General features: G+C 42.3%; 1 protein-coding gene across 3 annotated transcripts in view; it reads right to left on the reverse strand.

The window, feature by feature from the left end:
* The window catches only part of AEBP1 (AE binding protein 1), a 134,026-nt gene that overhangs the window by 84,865 nt on the left and 28,446 nt on the right, over positions 1–20,715 (reverse strand). Inside the window, exons 1-2 of one of the 3 annotated variants that reach the window (XM_077469683.1) lie at positions 9,435–9,753; positions 2,225–2,541 (exon numbers count right to left, since the gene is read on the reverse strand). In XM_077469683.1, coding sequence (XP_077325809.1) covers positions 2,225–2,501 — 277 coding nt within the window. In that variant the 5' untranslated portion in view covers positions 2,502–2,541; positions 9,435–9,753. Of the gene's footprint in view, positions 1–2,224; positions 2,542–8,028; positions 8,048–9,434; positions 9,754–20,715 lie in introns of those variants that run through there. The other 2 variants (XM_077469685.1, XM_077469684.1) reach the window with 2 other exon arrangements.

Consider the following 20,715-nt stretch of genomic DNA (forward strand, 5'->3'; position numbering starts at 1 on the left):
TCAATTGTCATTAATCTTACTACATCCAACTATTAAAGTCCAAACTGTGATTGGCTGCTGGAGAATATAGTATTCCTTTCCTGTGGGCCTCATTGATAACATTTTCAGAAATAATGACTGCCTGTATTGCCTTACAGCCACCAGTCACATTAAAAGCTGCCATGGAAAAAAAAAAAAAAAAAAGCAAAACGATAGCTGTGGGGAACAAAGGCAGTTCTTATTCCAGATATTTTGATAAATGACTACTAGATTTAGAAGGACTTTACATAATTGACTGACAAAATTAAAACCTTCAGCTAACACATTTTATGCAGCTACAGAAAGAGTTTTTTTTTACATTTAGAATTAAAGTTTTACATAAATAAAAGCAGACCATTTTAAGCACCCCCTATCAGTTTTAAATGGTGTGTTTCAAACCTGCAACTACCACTTTTGCTGGACAGCTTGGTCCACTTTGGAAAGTTGAAAAATACCAAATACTAGTCGGATTACTAGGTGAAAATTAACCTAAAAAAAAACAAAAAAACAAATGCAGCCACCACTATTAACCCTTTCACTGCCGGAGGCCATTTTTGTGTTTTTTTTTGCACATGTATAAAAAAATAAAAAAAATCATTTAGGTCTGAAGATGAGTTGAAACCCCCAAATATTATATATTTACTGAAAGCAGAGGCCATGGAAAATAAAATGTTGGTAGTTACACTTTTTATTTCACATGATATTTGTGCTTAAAATATCAGTAAAAAATAACTGGAAATTTTTTTTTAAGGCACAAAAATACAACATTTTAACAAATTTTTGGTAATAGGCAACCTTTTAAAAGCCTATACAGGCCATCAGTTTAAAAGAAATCACGAATAATGGCCTTAGATATGTAATATCATTATTGAAAGCAGCGCATTTGTAAATAGGCATAGGCGTGCACGTGAGGTGTTAGTGCAAGGGGTAAATTTTTTTTTTTTACTTTTTATTGATATCACATAGGTGACAAAAAGTCTCCTAGGGCATTGGTCATCAACCCTGTCCTCAGGGCCCACTAACAGGCCAGATTTTATGTATTACCTTGGGGAGATGCAGACTAGAATACTGCAATCACTGAGAAGCAAATGATATCACCTGTGATGTATTTCAGTTATCTTGCAAACCTGGCCTGTTAGTGGGCCCTGAGGACAGGGTTGATGACCACTGTCCTAGGGGGATATAAGATTTTCAAGACAGTTTCTCTTTAATGAGACATCAGGGTCCTTTGGAGCCCCTGATGTCTCAGTTGCCTTCAATTGTGCTCTATTACCTTCTTCTCTGGCCACAAAGGACAGGGAAAGTGACAACAGCAACCAGAAGTGAAGTTTACATGTCGCTTCAGGGGTTTATTCTAGCTAGGGAAGCTCAGTGAATAGATGTTTGGTCTCCCTTTCCTTCACTCAGCGATGTCCGCCGTGCGGCTTCCAGGCCTGGCAAGGGGGTGTTTTGGGGTTTCATGCTGGAGAAGATGCACTTAAGGGGTCAAAGAAAGCAATCAGCAGGCCATACAGTCACTGGACTGGATCACTTTCACTAGAAAACAGACAGTTGGATTGTGGAGTGCTGCAGCCGCTAAAGGTGTGGCAGTGGCAGTAAAATGGCAAGCATAACTAAAGGAAAAACTTTCTTTTTGGTTTTGTATAGAGTGGAGAGGGATTAGAACACCTGTCGGGTTTTTATTGCGGTCTGTGCCCCCGTTGGGGAGATTCACCCTCTCTATTTATCATATTTACTGTTATCAGTGAAATAAAATCCCAAAATTTTGGGTTGCCTCCAGAACAAGTATAGAAGAGCAATCTTCAAATGGAGACACTAGTTCTGGTGACAATCAGGGATTCCCGAGTTTCTCTGACCTCATGTATTGACAATCGGAGAGGAAATGAAGGTAAATCTTCCAATGGGACAAAGAAAGCAAAAAAAAAAGCCTCCCTTTTTTTACAAAAATTGGAAAAGGGTACCTTTAGTTAGGGTTTGGATATGTGTTACATTGTTTGGCATGAGTTGTCTTTACTAAAACCAAGGATTTTGCAATGTGTTGCCATGTAAATCAACTTCTGTAGTTGCTCAAGTGAAGCAGCATTGAAATCAATTTCCGAAGGTCATAGTTAGGGTTTCCTTTCTGAAAAAGAGGACTACCACTCTCAGCTAACCTGATATGCACAGAAGTAACAGACATTATTCCTAATTTCCATATGTAACTCACCACCTCCATCTTCGCTTTTTGTTGCTTTAGTCTTTTTTCCCACTTTAGTCTCTTCCTCGTACCTCTCCGCCCTAGTAATCAGCACTCCTTCTTCATCTTCCTCCCTCTTAGGCTCTCCCTTGTCCTCTTCTTCTTCCTCAGGGATCAGCTCTTTTAGAAATCCCTCGAGAAAGTCTTCAATCTCATCATCGGTGAGAGTAGTCTGTGCCTTGCCAATAGAGGGCAGCAGTGGTAATAGCAGAGAAAGGAACAGTAAGGATGCTCTACCCCTCCACATGCCTCATTACCAGGGGGTGCCAACGATAATGAAGGAAAGCCTAAAAACAAGAGAAATAAAATCATGAAAGTGGCACTAGATATAACTGACCTCATATTTACATGGATATATCAAAAAAGGAAACTCCACTCTTATTTTTAAAAATAATATAACATACTGCATACAATTGCTGCACACACTATTTAGTACTGTAAATCAGAGTAATTAAAAAAAAAAACCTTTCCATCAATGTAATCTTCTAAGGCCTTGTTCACACAGATGTTGCCTCTTGGATGTCTGTTTTTTGGGGGTCGGGGGGGGGGGGGGGAATCCCGCTGCACTGCAGTATGGTCCTATTAACTTAAATGGGGCATGTTTGGCACCAGTGCCACCCTATAAATGTGGCATGCATTATAAAAGCTGCCGTTATAAACTCAAATCTACTGCCAGTTACCCCTCTGCCTCCTGCATGAATGTGGCCTAAAAGTCATAACCATTAAAATGTTGCTTTTTGCAATAAGGTCCCCTGGTTTTCCTTATGCCCCCCAAAAGACCACATTTCTTGCTGGTGTGATTGACTCATTGCTTTTCTTTAAAGACAAACCTAAATCATCCCTTTCAGCTAGTTTCATCTAGGTTTGGTCTCTGAAGAGCGATCCAGTAAGGGGGTGCTGTATCCTCTTCTTACCTCCTGCTTTAACCCATTGAACCCGGCACTAGCACATCAAAATTGCATGCCTTGCATGTAGTTGCAGGAAGATTGCAGAGCGACCTAGTTAATTTGAATGGCTCAGGATCAGTGGGCACTACAGCCGCTGGAAGTGACAGGGGGTAGACTTCCTGCCGTGAAGCAAAGCTTTGCGGCACATGTACACCCCCAGTTGCATCAGCTAAAGGGGAAGCAGTAAAAACGTGGCTCAACTGTGGAGTTTTACCGCCTCTCAACCACTAATGTGAATAGTCCCCTAAAGGCTAATCACCTTCTAAAGCCCCGTACACAAAATCCGATTGTTGGGCAACCGAGTGTCTGATTTTTGTCCAAAGGGCATGTGCCAGGTCTTGCATACTAACGGTACACAATTGTCATCCAGCAAACGCGAACGTATTGACATACTGTGAGGAATTTCAGCTCTTGAGCGCCACCCTTTGGGTCCCTTTTGTTAATTTTGTGTTTGGTGAGCATTGATTCCGAGCATGCGTGTTTGTACTTTCGACTTTTGTGTGACTGACTTGTGTACTGGCCATGCGAAAACCTGACAACAGACCATTGTCCGCCAAAAATTTACTAGCCTGCCATCCAACATTTGTCATTAGGAGCGTACCAACGGTGGGATTTTAGGACAACAGTCTGTTAACAGACCCCTGCCAACAATATGATTGTGTGTACAAGGCTTTAGGGGATGTAGATGCTGCATCTTTTCTCATTACACTTCTGGGATTGCACCAGGGGTTTATAATAAAACATCAATTTGAGAAAAGACACGAATGAGCAAAAGTTTATAATCCTTGCATTATAGAAGTATATTCTTTACCTTGGAGTTAAAGTGATTGTAAAGCATTGTTTTTAATTTTTTTTAAATAACAAACATGTCATACTTACCTCCACTGTACAGCTCGTTTTGCACAGAGTGGCCCCGATCCTCCTCTTCTGGGGTCCCGTGGCAGCTCTCACGGCTCCTCCATGCATCACATAACCCCCTAGGAGAAGCGATATTCCAAGGGTGTTACCTTGCGCTTCCGAGTCCAGCATTTGCGTCTACAGACACGATGATGGATTTGATTCACAGCAGCAGGAGCCAATGGTTACACTGCTATCAATCTATCCAAATAAGAGCCGAGACCCCATGGAGAGAGGGACACCGCCGAGGAGATGAAGGAGCTCAGGTAAGTAAAATGGTGGGGCTGTGTGGCCGGTGACTGCCAGGTGTTTTTTCACCTTAATGCATAGGATGCATTAAAGTAAAAAAACACAAAGGTTTACAACCCCTTTAAGGTTTAGGTATGATGTTTCTTGCATGATTACATTGGTCCAGCTTTGAACAATAAAAGTATGCATATCTCATACCTGATACACCCCTGTGGAAGCAGAGAATCATTGTAGTAGTCACAGCTTCTACAGTGATAGCAGCAATCTACATAGTAACCACAGGGGGTCGCTCACTTGGCACTTCCACCCTTTAGAGAAAGCCCTGAATTTTTTCAGTGAATACAGGCGTTCTCTAATAGGATGAAATGGAGATTGTAATGTCACCATCCCACCTCTCCACCTTGTCCAATCAGAGAATACCTTGTTTTCATTGAAAAAAAATACAAAGCTTTCTCTGAATGGTGGAAGTGCCCAGCAATGGACCCCGATGCCCCCCCCCCCCCCCATGGTTCCTATGCAAAAAGGCAGCTGCTTGACACTGGACCTAGAGGACTTCGGCCATCACTGTAGTAGTGATGACTGCTACAATGATTTGAATATTCCTCAGGGAATGGTGAGGTTTGAGATAAGCATATGTCATTGTTCCAAGCTGGACCAATGTAACTATGTAACTATAACTATGTTGTAAAAATCATACCTAAACTTCAACTTTAGGGGGCTGATTTTTCTCCATAAAAGTTGGGTCACATTTTAAAGTGTAACTTTGGCAAGGCTATGGATATTAGAATGTAAGGAGCTGCTTTTCTCTGCTGTCTGTATTTATAAATAGCTGTTGCTTGGTAATTATCAATTATTTAGTTATGGACAGGTAATTTCTGTCCCTGCTAGCTGGGTCAGAAACCTCGATTGAAGGACTGCAATATCTTCTAAATGGGAATTTCCAATAAGCAGAGAGAGAATTGGACTGCATGACCTTCCATGCAGGAGCTGATGCTACTGTATTTGATCCAGACCAGAGGCGGGGCTATTAGGAAAGTTTTCATGTATTCTATATGTATTAAATGTACTCCTAAAGAGGCATTAAAATAAACCCTCCCCGACCTCTGTTGGTGGAAAACACAGTGAAGCATATCTTTCTTAGGATAAATCCATATGTTTGCACAAGGCCAGCCACCATCAAGAGTCAGCAGATTCTTGCCAGAGGTTGTAAACATAGTCTGTTTAAAACAGAAAAATTGTACAAATCAAAGGCTGGAGCTGCCACTGTTTGCATGTAACTACTGATCTGACTTGTATGCGAATAGAGCCTGTCAAGTTGATGGGGCTGTGCTGCAACTGCGAGCCAAGCCCTTGGCTCACAGTTACGGTGCATTAGCCCCATTGTAAATTGGAAAAAATAAATAAAACAGGTATTCAGGAGGCATTAGGATTGTCTCCTGAATATCTGATAGTACTGCATGCCTCTGAACCTGCTGCATGCCCCTGAACCTGCTGCACGCCCCTGAACCTGCTGAACACCCCTAATCACCTGCATGCCCCTGAATCTGCTACATCCCCCTAATCATCTGCATGCCCCTGATTCTGCTACATCCCCCTAATCACCTGCATGCCCCTGAACCTGCTGCATGCCCCTAATCACCTGTGTGAATGTAGCTTAAAGTGACCCTGTTACGAAAAGCAATAAGACCCCTGTTACCTGCCCACTCCATCCAACACCATTCACAAGTCCTCATCCCTGCAGTCAGCTAGGAAACCAAAACTTGTGAGATTGTTGATCACCTGGGTCCCCTGCAGCTGTCATTGGTTTCTCCTCCTGCCCTCCCAGTCACTATAGGACCCAGTAATGATATAGGGGTCAGCAGGAGGAACCAGAGGGACCAGCTGAGGTCCTAAGAGATCAAAACTGTAGGTAGTTCCCATTGGGCTTCAAGGACAAAACTTGGTGAATGGATCAGCATTCAGTGGCACAAGCTCTGGGAAAGCTGAATTCTTTTGAAAGGTAACAGGGATTTTATTACTTTTGTTTCTCAAGAGAGGGTCCCGTTAACCCACACTGGATGGAAGTCCTGACTTTTTCAAGGTTGCGGTGTTTGCAGAACAGAATGTGCCGCTCACTGATTGGTTTCACCTGTTGCCTGGAACTGCTTGTTATAAACATCTTGTTTGAATAAATGTTGCAATGTAAATGTTAGAAAATGTATAAAAATAAAGAAACTACAAGCAATAACCAAAACAGGTGTTAGTTTGCAGCTGCAATCCCTTGTGTCTCATTGCCATCATACACAATCTCTGTAATAGCAAAAACAAGATAGCAAAGCGTTCCCTGCTGTCAGAGGAATGTATGCGCTCAATCAATGGATGACTTGCACAGAAAGTGATCTGTAATTACATTTCCTATACCATGTGTCTAATTGCTGAATTAAAAGGAAGTTTTTTGCTGTAAAAATCTTTTACAGGGTATAAAATTATAAAGACATGAGGTAAGGTAATCCCATAAAGCAGTTCATAAAAAAAAAAGACAAAAGAGTACAGTAATCTGTAGACACCAATGCAGATCAGATCTCAGTCTATTGCATTCTGACCGATTAAATCTGAGCTGTTTATCATATTAAGAAACAAATAAAGTGTATTTAGAGTTGTGTGCATGATTTAAGTTATTGCAGTATTGTTCATCAAGAGATCTTTTTTTTTTTTACGTGCTTTTGCTGTTTCATTAAGTGTTAAGTATGGAGAGTTCCAAACTAGCCACCAGAGGGAGCTCTCAATGGAAGCACTGTTACTCTCTGCGATGGGGGTGCATTGTTTTTATAGTCAGTCACATGGGGAGTGCATGGTTTTGATAACCAGTCATCTGACTCACAGACTTGCATTGTGGGAAGGAGCATTAAAGCACATCAATTGCGCAGCACTGCAAAGCAGGAAGCAGAGGCTGCAAATGTTATAAGCTATTCAAATATGTAATGATTGTCCTATGTACATACTGTATGTAATTATATTATATGTTATATAGAAACAAGTTTAAACATATATAAACATATTGATCATTTTACTTATATAAATTATATAATATTATATAAAGTTAAGCTTTTTTACATAGTTATCTTAAGCCTCCCATTCACACTTTAGCATACGCTTTTTTGCTAGTTTTTGGGACTGAAGTGTTGTACAGAAGCTTTTTGTGGGGCAGGATTTTTGGCCCCATAGATTTTTATTTTGGGAGTGCCTAAAAAATGCATATAACACTTTTTTTTTGTATGTTTCTCCACATTCTCCCATTGAGAGCAATAGGCCAAAAAACGACCCATCCTGCATCAAAACGAATTCATGCACCTTTTGGAACTCCAGGCATTGAGCTACAGGCAGCTGAATGCTCAAATGTAAACAGGAACAATCTAAAAGCAGAAGATTTGACTTGTTGAGTGTTATTTGGAGCTTTGAGTCTCAAGGTGTAAATGGGGACTTAAAAAAAAATGAGAAAGCTATACATTCCCCATTGTTAATAAATAAAAGCTATATAGGATGAAAAGTTGGACAGTGACACAAACCATTATTACTGCTCTATTAGAGTTTATATCTATGAAAGCGGATCTTCAATCAATGACCCCACACAACCCCCCCCCCCCCATTATTTTTTTACCCCTGCTTATCGGGGGGTGGGTGGTGCACATTTTAGATACTCACACAGCAGATCCAGTGTTGTCCCACTGAGATCCTCTGATCACCTGTCACCCACACCACCATGTAGTTTTTGACATCATTGAGAGGCCCATAGGCTCTTCCGGATTCAGCGGGCGGGCCTCCCGATGATGTGCCACTAGGCCTGCCCCCTCCTCCTTTATGAATTAAACACTGTGCTTCCTGGGATATTCAATCAACAACACACACCCCCCTTTTTTTTCCCCTTTCTTTTTTTTTTAACCAATGCTTATTGGGAGGTGGGTTCTGCACATTTTAGATACTCACCCACTAGGGTTGCCACATCATCCCTTTAATACAGGACAGACATTAATTACACAGGTTCTGTGGCTGATTAAGGTGGTAATTAAACTCACTTGGTGCCTTATCTGCATTAAATCAGCCCCAGAACCTGTGTAATTAATATGTGTCCTGGATTAAAGGGATTATGTGGCAACCCTATCACCCACCCAGCGGATCCAGCGTTGTCCCACTAAGATCCTCTGATCCCCTGCCACTGCTCAGTCCTGTGTCGCCATGTTGTTTCTGATGTCATTGAGATGCCCTTTGGTTCTTCCGGATTCAGCGGGTGGGACTCCTGATGATGTGCCACTAGGCCTGCCCCCCTCCTCCCTTGTGAATTAAACACTATGCTTCCTGGGATATGTGACATGCATATCCCAGGAGGCACAGTGGGCAGTATGCACATCATTCGTCTAGGCGAGTGATTGAATCAGAAAAGGGCTGGCGACTAGGATGCTCTTGAATAAAAGTCCTTTATTCATCTAGGCGAGTGATGTCCATGATGGGGGGGATGGAAATTTTGTTTTAAAAACAGCGCTATTTATGTACAGGATGGGAGAAGGGGTGGAGCGAAGGGAACTTCATTAAAAGGGTGATGATCCAAAAAGGTATATATGTATAGTGTGCTTACACATAGCATCTAATAACAAATACATTTTTATTAATAATTTTATTTAAATAAAAAAAAGGATGAAAGGTCTATTTTGAATGGTGGTTAGGGGTTAAATCTATTTCTCACATCATCATTGATCATCTCTGTGAGCTGAATGATGGGTGCGCAGCACTAGGGTATACACTATGCTATACTAGGGTATATGAATTTATAGGATTTCTCCCTGTTTGTGCTTCCGCTTTGTGTGCCAGTCTTTCCAAAATCCAAAAACACAGTTGTAGGTAACTGACCACACTACGTGTGACTTTGGCGGACACTTTAAATCCCAAGCTTCTGTGTGGGCAGGGACTAATGTGAAGGGATCAATGTTCTCTCTACAGTGCTGTGAAAAAAGAATACGTGCAATAAAAAAAAGAGTAACATAACCTAACCCCCCCAAACTCCCTACTCAGCGACACGCGGTACTTCAGCGTTAGGGACAGGATGCTCCACTAACCTCTTGTGTGGTCCCTTGATGCCCAGAAGATGGGTGAAGAAGAAAGATGCCCACTCAGTAGGAGATGTGTGGGTACCACTGAAAGTCAGTTTGGAAAGTCCTCTCCTGGGACTGTAGTAGGTAGAAGTCAGGTCACACACGTTTGGAGAAGTCACAAAAACTCTGAAGTTCAAGGGTAACCAGGCACGATGAAGTCTGCTTGGAGGGGTTATGAAATAATGGGCTGGAGAATGTCCCTTTTATCCCAAATTCTTTGTGTCGTTATCCCTCTCCTTCTGACCCTGTGTGAGTCTGTACCTGACATCTGCAGAAAGGAAATTGAATCCAGCCCCTCTCCACCCTACTCCCCCCCACTAGATCTTTAACCCCTCCAGCACCAGGACATGTTACTGGGAAAGAGGGAGGAGAAGAGATGGAGACGTCTGAGAGTTCTACTGTACTTTATGATTCAGTGAACTGTAGCAGCGTTTGCCTTTTCTTGTATCACAATGCAAAACAACAGACAAATGTTTTCAATAGACTTCAAAGATTTTGGTTTGAAACCTTGATTTATTTAATGCCTGTTTAATGGTGGCCATACACATTTCAAAAAAAAATAGTGATTTCTTTTCCTGTTTATAGCAATAATTAATCTATAGTTGACAACCCACTCAATGGATATGCCATACACGGGAAAGTGGATTCTGATTGATGGCTAAGATATAGCTCCCAACTGTCCCTGATTTCAAGGGACTGTCCCTGATTTGGAGCAATGTCCTTCTGTCCCTCTTTCCCCCTCTTTTGTCCCTTATTTTGGTCTGATCTATAGAGTTGTATATAAAATGCAGTTTTTATCTTTCAAAAAGAGTTTCCCAGTGCTAAACCTTTCATCTAATTTCTAAATCCCTGCATTTGTACATTTTAAAAGCCAATATAAAGTTATAGTAAAAAAAGCCCTTATGGATTTAATTAACCTTTTTTTCTGGTTAATTCTCCTTTAAGGGGGTGTGGCAGGGGGCGTGTCCTATGCCTACATACATTTGTTAGTAGGTGTCCCTCATTCCCATGTCAAAATGTTGGGAGGTATAGTTAAGATATAATCATAACTTGCAATCATAAGTTATTGATTGTACTTGTGTTTCCACAATGCAATCTCATAGTCTGATTGATGGAAATATGATTATATTCAGGCCTCTTTTTCTCTGAAAATAGGTGCAAGAACTCAACCGTGACCCCCGAAATCCCCTTCTCCCCCAGAAAAACACCATCCATTAAATAGTGGGTATGGTCAAATTTCACAATGGGAGGGTCTTAAAATCATCAAATATCAGGAGTGCATTATGTACAGTGAGTAGAGTTGGGGGAGGGGGTTACACACAGAGTTCAGCGTTGTGCTACATGCAGAGTTCACTACCTACATAGTTCAGGGGTGAGCTACACAGAGTGCAGTGTTCAGGTATCTTCCACAGCTCCTTATCTCTGCATCTCCCGTCCACATCTCACTTTTACCCCTCTTCAGCTTTGACCTCTGCATGCAATCCACCCCCTCACCACCGCCTTATTCTCCCCCCTCCTTAACCACTTCCGGACCGCCGCATGCCAATGTACGTCCCTACTTTGGGGGTGGATATCATTGTTATGGCAGCAGCTAGCTGCCATAACCCCCAGTATCCCCCTGTTCGGTCGGCGGTCTGGTACAAGATAAAAGTGGTCTCTGCGGCGAATTCGCCACAAAATCACTTTTATCTATGGCGGGAGAGGGCCTCCCCGTCGCGATCCGGTGCCCTCCGCCGCTTACCAGAGCCATCGGCAGCGGCGGAGGCAATTGTGTCTGTCCCCTAGGCTGACCCCCACCTGTCTCCATGACACTGCAGTGCAGAAGCGATATCATAACGTCACTTCCGCCCGTGGCTCTTAAAGGGGCATTTTATTTTTTTAATTTTTTTTAAAGCGGGACTGTACTGGGGAAAAAAATATTAAAAGCCAGCAGCTACAAATACTACAGCTGCTGACTTTTAATAAATGGACACTCACCTGTCCCGGGGTCCAGCGATGCCGGCAGCCGAGGCCGATCGATCGCTCAGCTCTCGGCTGCTGCCGCCACCATTCTAGGTGAGGGAATCAGGAAGTGAAGCGAATCGGCTTCACTTCCTGGTTCCCTACTGCGCATGCGCGAGTCGCGCAGCGCAATAGGAATTGTCCGCGCTGTCTCTGGGACCCGTGTGAGTCCCAGCAGACAGCGCGCAGGGACAGGAAGAGGCATAGACTCCCGTGGGAGTCTATGCCCGGAAGTGGGTGTAAATACCTGTCTTTGACAGGTATCTGCACCCCCCTCCCCCTGAAAGGTGCCAAATGTGACACCCCGGGGGGGGAGGGTTCCGATCAGCGGAAGTTGCATTTTAGGGTGGAACCCCGCTTTAAATGACTTGTTTTTTTTATTGCATTTTAGTGTAAATATGAGATCTGTGGTCTTTTTGACCCCAGATCTCATATTTAACCACTTGAGGTCTGCGCTATAGCCAAAAGACGGCCACAGCGTGGACCTGAATTTCCGGAGGCCGTCATAGGACATCCTCCCCTTTGTGCGCTCCAGCTGTCATTAAAACAAAGCTTGGAAATCATTATTTTTTCTCCTCACACTGACAGCGTGAGGAGAAAAAAAAGCTGATCACCAGCTTATGCTCAAGGAACATCGGTCCCGGAGAGGAAGGAAGCACATCTGACTCCTGCCATTGCCACCTGCCAGTGCCCACCAGTGCCACCTATCAATGCCTATGAGTGCCACCTATCAATGCCCACCAGTGGTGCCAATCAGTGCCATCTAGAAGTGCTGCCTTTCAGTGTAACCTATCAGTGCCCATCACTGCCACCTATCAGTGCCCGTCACTGCCACCTATCAGTGCCACTTCTCAGTGCCCACCAATGCCATCTATCAATGCCCTTCAGTGCCACCCATCAGTGCCACCTCTCAGTGTCACCTCTCAGTGCCCACCAGTGCTGCCTATCAGTGCCCATCAGTGCAGCCTCATCAGCGTACATCAATGAAGGAGAAAAATTACCTGTTTGCAAAATTTTATAACAAAATATAAAAATATATAATTTATTTATTTTAATTCGGTATTTCATTTTTTTTAAGAAAAAATAAAAAACCGCAAAGGTGATCAAATACCACCAAAGAAAGCTCTATTTGTGGGAAAAAATTCATTTGGGTACAGTGTTGTATGACCGCGCAATTGTCATTCAAAGTGCAACAGCGCTGAAAGCTGAAAATTGGTCTGGAAAGGAGGGGGGTTTAAGTACCCAGTAAGCAAGTGGTTAAGAAGTCCTGTCATGCTTTTTTTCTATTACAAGGGATGTTTACATTCCTTGTAATAGGAATAAAAGTGACAGATTTTTTTTAAACAGTGCAAAAATAAAAAGTAAAATGTAAAATAAATAAGAAAAAAAGGAAAAAATGTTAACCGCGCCCCGTCCCGCCGAGCTCGCACGCAGAAGCGAATGCATACGTGAGTAGAGCTCGTATATGAAAACGGTGTTCAAACCACCATGAGGTATCGCCATGATCGGTAGAGCGAGAGCAATAATTCTAGCCCCAGACCTCCTCTGTAGTGCAAAACATGCAACCGGTAGAATTTTTTAAATGTCATTGGGCTAACTTTAATGTTGACTTATTTTTTAATTCAAAAAAGTGTATTTTTTTTTTTTTAAGTGCGATTGTAACACCGCTGCACAAATACGTGTGACAGAAAGTATTGCAACTACCACAATTTTATTCTCTAGGATGTTAGAAAAAAAAAAGTATAATGTTTGGGGGTTCGAAATAATTTTCTAGCAAAAAAAAAATGTTTTTAACTTGTAAACACCACATCTAAAAAAAGAGGTCCGGCCTTAAAGTGGTTAAAGAGGAAGTAAACCCTGGTGAGTTTTACTTCCTCTTTATTTCCCTGCAAAGGTAAAGCATAATGGACTACTATGCATCGCATAGAGTCTATTATGTGTCACTTACCTAACACCAAAGCCTGCGCTGTCGTCGTTGTCCCCATGAGCAGGAAGCATCCATCTTCACCCCTCTTGCTTCCGGGGCTGAGAAACTCAGGCTCTGTGACTGGCCAGAGTCGGGTGACGTCACTCCCGCGTATGCGCATGGGAGCCACCAGTCACGGCATGACTCCTATTAGGAACAGCGCGATGTGCCCTTTCTGAAGGGCACACGCACCGATTACATTGGCGCTCGTCTTTTTAGTAAATATCTCCTAAACTGTGGAGGTTTAGGAGATATTTCAAGCACCTGTACAGGTAAGCCTTACTATAGGCTTACCTGTAGGTAAAAGTGGTTGTACAGGGTGTACAATCACTTTAAAAGCTCCACCATCTTCCACATTTCCAACTTTTGCAGCAGTGTTGAGCTGAAGCACCCAGTCGGCTCTAGTACCTCCCTGCACACTGTAGTTCGCCCCGTCTTTCTCACTTGCAGGAAGATCATCCAGCGGGGTGTCGGCATCCGCACTGCACCTTGAACACCTGCATCTCTCTTTTCCATCAACCTGCACTCACTGGAGCTGCTCAGGAGATCAGATCTGTGGGAGCCTTTGAGAGACCAGCTGTGACTTGTAAACACAGAAGCCAGACTTCTGTGTTTACAAGTGATGGTGATGAGCAGAGAGCAGAGGGCCTGAGCCAGAGGTGGTGGAACTGAGTTCCACCAAGTTCCCCCTGAAAAAAAGCCCTGATCATATTTATGAACAAAATATATCAACGCTGCTGATCAATGCAAAACAATTGATATTTTTCCCTGGCTGATCGAATCAGTTTGATTGAACCAGATCTAATTCAGTTGAAATTAGATTGGAAGGGAAGTTATGGCTGTGCCATTTGTTTGCGAAATCGATCATTTTGATCACATCCCACATGGATCGGATGATAAAACTGAAGGTTGTGTGCCCACCATAAGAGATTCCAATGGCAATTGTTTAACAACACAATATACGGGTGTACTATACCAACCAAACACAAGAAGTTAACATAATTATGAAAGCTGTTTTTTTTTTAATGGATGCTCTGTATATAGTGGGGTTGGTTTACTAAAGGCAAATAGACTGTGCACTTTGCAAGTGTAGTTGCTCCAGAACTTAGTAAATGAGGGGAAGTTCTGCTGACTTCCATCATCCAATCACGTGCAAGCAAAAATGCAGTTTTGTTTTTCATTTTCCTTGCATGTGATTGGATAATCTTTGAAAAAGCGAAGATTCACTTAATTTACTAGGTTTTGGAGTAACTGCACTTGCAAAGTGCACAGTCCACTACTATTCTGTGTCAATGGTGGCCATATATCAAGAATGCAAAGTTTAATTTTGGGTGAATTGTGCTTCAAATTAGAAGTGGAGGCCAATTTCCAATCCAGTTTTGATGGTACAAAATAGAGAATTGCCCCTAAAAATAAGCCCACTCAAAACCAATCTTTTAATTTGATGCAGGCAGAGGCACTTCTTTGCAATTTTCACTGGAGATCTTTTCTCTGCCCTCAGCACAGTTATTACTCTAGTCAGTTTTAGGATGATGGTAGTAAACTCCTTTTTCTAAAAAAAATAAAAAATAAAAAGAGGGTGTGACGAGTTTTTGTAAATATTTGCTGGACTAGAAAGAGTTTTTAAAAATAATGATATTATTTTTTTGGTCAGGCAACAAGGAATTACTGCATTATTTCCAACCAGTAGGTGGAGCTTTAGGCTCCTTTTATCATGCTTTCTATGTCTCCCTATCTGCTTTTATTAAAATACCTGTTATATACAGAGTTCAATAGCTCAAGTTAAAACAGCTGCCCATACACTGTTAGTTATTCAGCCAGTCAACTAAAAAAAAAATGAACAGATTGAGGTGGATGGAGGAATCCATTGCACTGGGAAATTTTAATCTAACAGTGACCTATGCTGCTGTTAGTATATACTGATCGGTGTCTGTAGCTATTGGCAGTTGCTAAAATCCTAAGAATTGTGCTCACCACAGCTAATGAAGGATTTAATGCTTGAGTCATGATTGGTCACATGAAGCTTCTTGTCTTGCTGATTCTGAGCTAGTCCAGTTACTGCCCCGCTGCAGGCATTGGATCATCAAGGAAAATTTTCCAACATGTTTCTTCAACAGAAGTTGATGAAGAGATCAGCATCTGTTGGGCAGGGACTGGCACACAGTAATTGAAAATGAATCAGTATATGGCTAGCTTTACCCACACAACTGAATGAGTCAGAGCAATGACCGATGGAGCAGTGGTGCTGCGAGGGAGCACCAAGAATATGAGTATACATGGGTGGGGCTTTCAGGAGACTACGTCACTTTACCTATATTAGTTACCTACTGTATATATATGATAGGGAATCTGTCATAAAGATACATAGCCAACTGAGATGCCTTATAGATCTTTAAAGCCCATCATTGGGCAGTTGCTAAAATCCTAAGAATTGTGCTCACCACAGCTGTTGAAAGATTTAATTATTGTGTCATGATTGGTCACATAAAGCTTCTTGTCTTGCCAATTCCCAACCAGTCCAGTTGCTGCCCAGCTGCAGGCATTCATCAAGGAGAATATTCTAACATGTTCCTTTAACAGAAGTTGATCAAGAGATCAGCATCTGTTGGGCAGGGATTGGCACACAGTGATTGAAAATGAATCAGTGTATGGCCAGCTTTACCCACACAACTAAATGGGTCAGAGGGGCCCAACGGCATTGATAAACTTCTGAAATTCTGAATAATTCAGCGAGTATCTCTTTGCCTTTAAGGTCTTCTATAGTTTTGGTATGTTTCTGCAAAACTTTATTGAGTAGTATGGAAGGATTGATCCGGATTGGACTTCCCCTAACAAGCAGATCTGACGTTCATGATCACATGACCCCTGAAGACGTTGGTGTGTACCAATGAAGCCGGTAGGGTGCTTGATTGTGATACGTCATCTCCGCTATTTTTGAAGCACAGCTGGAACACGCTATGGCGTTTCCATGCACATATATTTCTAAGCTGCAAAAATGTGCACTTTATTAGGGAAGGAGTGGGGTTTAATCAATTTAGTATTGATTTTTACTTATACGATGCCCAGTGGAGCAATGGTGCTGGGGGGAGCACCAAGAATATGAGTATACATGGGTGGGGCACCACAGCTGATGAAGGATTTAATGCTTGTGTCACTTAAAGCCTCTTGTTCTGCCGTTGATTTAGAAATGCCCACTCAATAATAGAGCAGAAGAGAAGAAAATCTATGTACTGGCTGCCATATGAAGTTGCAGTGAGGCACGTTCTGCTCTGTTCAGTCATCAGTCATCCCCTTGACAAATTGAGCTTTAAATCTTGTAAATCGTTCATCAGCTGGGGTAAGGCACACAAGTTGTAGCACTGTAACAACAGCCTGGAGTTCTGCTTTAAACACTAAATTTACATACTAGTTCTGACTAAGCATGAGAATACCACTGAGTGTTGGATAATGGCTGCTTCCATTGGTTGAGTCTAGGTCACACAAGTACTGTGGTTACAAGTTCTCTTTAAAATAATCTATGATTAGTTTGATGTTTGAAACACTACCCAGAGCGTAGGTATAACAGGTTGAAAAGCCCTGCTATAGAGTATCACAGGCTCAGAAGTGTAACTCTATATGACTAGGACCCACAGCAAATTCATTATATGGTCTTGTGGTCTGTCATTGTTCATCTGAAAAGCCATTCCACCACAATGACCTATTCACCTCTTAATGCTAATTGCGTTCATAGAGATCTAGCACAGGTGCCTAAGCTATACAAACATTTGATTTGTCAGAATTACTTCCAAATGTTCCTTCTGCATGGATATATCACTATGTTGTCAGAAAGAGGGGGGGGGGGGTCAATGAACTATGTATTATCTATATACGGGGCAGAGATCCAAACGCAGGCCCCTAACAAAACCAATACCTTCATGTTAAGGCCCGCACACACGATCCGAATACCATACGAAAATGGTTGTCCGGTTGTCCGAGGAAGGATCGTACAATTTTCGGATCGTGTGTACACTACTTTCGACAGCCGATCACAACCATCCAATATTATTAGATCGAACATGCACGGAAATTTTCCACGTACGATTCCAGATCGTAAGATTTTTGTTTAGTCAGTATAGTTGTTGTCTGAAAGTACAATACAAATACATTATAACACTTGACATCACTTCCGATTTTTTTTTTTATATCGTACAAGAATTTTTGTGACTTTATTTAGCGCACTTCCCATTCATTCACTGTCTATTGCAGCTGAGGCTGCAGAGAAAAGGACTGGGGAATCTCTCAAAAGAGAGGCACCAGGGGTCTGTTTAGACCCTTGATGTTTCACAAAAGCCAAATGGGGCTTCTAAAAAAATTGTAAAAATGATTATTGTAAAAAAAAAATGTTTTAAATTTGTAAAAAATATTAAGAAAAATATTAATGTCCTACTAACACCACCCATTGCCTTACTGACACTGTCCACGGCTTTACTGCCTGACACCATCAACTGCCCTACTGACACCATCCACTGCCCTACTGACACTGTCTCCACACTATCCACTGCCGTGTTGACACTGTCTACACACTATCCACTGCCCTGTTGACACTGTCCGCTGCCCTACTGACACCGTCCACTGCTCTACTGAAAGCATCCACTGCTCTACTGATACTGTCCGCTGCTCTACTGATAATGTCCACTGCCCAACTGACACCATCCACCGCCCTACTGACACTGTCTACACATCGTTCACTGCCCTACTGACACTGTCTCCACACTATCCACTGCCCTGTTGACACTGTCTACACACTATCCACTGCCCTGTTGACACTGTCCGCTGCCCTACTGACACCATCCACTGCCCTACTGACACCGTCCACTGCTCTACTGAAAGCATCCACTGCTCTACTGATACTGTCCACTGCTCTACTGATACTGTCCACTGCCCAACTGACACCATCCACCGCTCCAACTGACACCATCAATTGCCCTACTGACTGTCCACACACTGTCCACTGCCCTATGGCCACTTTTCAGTCCTTATTCATTCACTGTCTATTACCGCTAAGGCTGCAGAGAAAGGATGGGGAATCTCTCAAAGGTGATCTGTTTAGACTCCTGATATTTCACCAAAGCCCCCAATGGGGCTCCTAAAAAATTGTAAAAATGAACATTGTAAAAAATATTAATAAACAAAAATTGTACAAAATTTGTAAAAAAAAACCTATTGCCCTACTGACACAAACCTCTCCTCTACTGACACCTTCCTTTGATATATTTTTCTAAGTGTTTCTTACTATTTGCTTAGTAAGACCTAACTAAATAGTAAGAAAAATATAATAAAGCAAATATTGCTGTAAAAATCGTGGACTAGTGAATTTATTTAAAAAAATGGGTGCCAAACCACAGTGAGCGTTGATCGTTTTCATGTTGTTCAGGTAGATCTCTACCTCTCAAAGGTTGCCTATCCCTGCTCTTGCATCAGTCAGCTTACATCTAACAGGAACTAAAGTAGGCTAATTAGTGAGCTATGGCTAACAGGTAAGTTGTGGACCTTGAAATGCAGACTTTATCCCGCACAACTCTGCAAAGCCCTTGGGCACTGGAACACAGACTAGAACTTATTCACCAGACAGAAATACTGGAACCCCTCATTATGTGTAGGTGAGAAACCTATACACCATTCACAATCCTACCAGCCAGTGCCTTACATACCTTTCCCTCTGATCAGATCTGCCAGGAGCATATTTGGAGCACCTTGCCACCATACAGTGAATTATTCCATCAATGTTCCCTTGCTGGGTCCCTGGCCTGCATCCTACACAAAATTTGACGTTTTGCAGAGCCAGACACTACTTTGTGTCCTTGCATTGTTCCCTTTGTTATGAGCCATCCACTGTACTTGACAATGGTATGTAATAAATTAGAATTGACTATCCATAAGGTAATACCTCAGTCACTCTTTTTCCACTAAAGAAAAGCTCATCTTGGCAAGGTATCGGGTTTTCACAAGAAATTCTCAACTGAGGTAGTTAACATTGGTCATTTACTGCCTTTAGTTGTTGGAAAGTTTTGTCTGCCTCTTTGTTCCATTTCATCATGGTGGACTTGCTCTCCTTCAGTAAGTGGGATTGCTATAGTAGCAAAGTTAGGCACCAACCTAGTATCATACAATCCCTAGAAAGGCTGTACATTTTTTTGTTTTATAGTCTCTGGGTGTCCATTTTTAATTTCTTCATTTGTGCCTTTTATGATATTTATGACCTTTATAGGCTTTATGACCCCCTCCCCAATGCTGTAGCTTAAAAATGGGGCTTCTTCCAGGTCTGTTTTGCATCTCCTGTTGATTTCCTGTCAACTTGACTTTTCAGATGAAACATAAAAGTGCCTGGACCATCTGTAGGTATGAATCACAGATGAGGCTAAAAACGACAACACCATCTAGTTATAACGGCTTTGTGGGGCTTTAAAATGCAGTCCATCATTCTTTAGAATGAGGCCAGGGTCCCGGGTAAGCCACAAGGGAAGACCGTGTACTAGTACAGCCTATATGAGATCACAAAAGCTTTTTCCTTTGCCTTGGATGTTAAGGGAACCTGCCAATACCCTTTAGTAAGAATGAGTGTGGTAAAGAACACGGCAGGACCCACCCAACCTCTTATCAACACATCCACTTGGGGCATGGGTTAATCATTAAATTTGGATGTTTCATTCATTTTCTGAAGTCGTTGCAGAACCTTAGGCTATCATCCGGATTGGCAAAAAATGACATACACCTCCCCGGTCATATTCTAAAGGCTGTTCTAAAATGGGGGAAATAATAGCCACATGCCCCTGTTCTTGGCAGCACAAGCGCCTTATATTTTGTGCCTCATGGCATGGCCCAAAAGAGACTCCTTTTGTACTAGAAGGTTGTCCATATCTGGCACCCGTGGACGTCTCGCCCCCTCCTTAGGAGTCTGCTTACATCTTAGAAAAGTGACAGTCAGAGGTCGACTGACTTGGTGGACAGATCCTGTAAATAGTCCTTGTGTAGTAGCAATAGTGTAGCCACACTCTTGTGATATTTGTGATTAATGTGCCACTACATCTCCAGTTGCAACTATTTGTAAAGCAAAGCAAATCATGCATCTGGGACCCTGTGGGGTTTTCATGGTGATATTCTCATGTGGACACACACTACACACTACACTGCACTGGATGGCCATAGTAACCTTGATCGTAGCTATAATTCCCCCCCCCCCCCCTCTTATTCACTCACTTCTTGAAAGATGCTGAGGTTTTTGCACTATTCTGTTGGGAC

Source organism: Lithobates pipiens, unplaced genomic scaffold (assembly GCF_037356315.1).
Source record: "Lithobates pipiens isolate NorthernLeopardFrog02 unplaced genomic scaffold, aLitPip1_a1.2 Scaffold_8, whole genome shotgun sequence".
In the NCBI taxonomy this organism is placed as follows: Eukaryota; Metazoa; Chordata; class Amphibia; order Anura; family Ranidae; genus Lithobates; species Lithobates pipiens.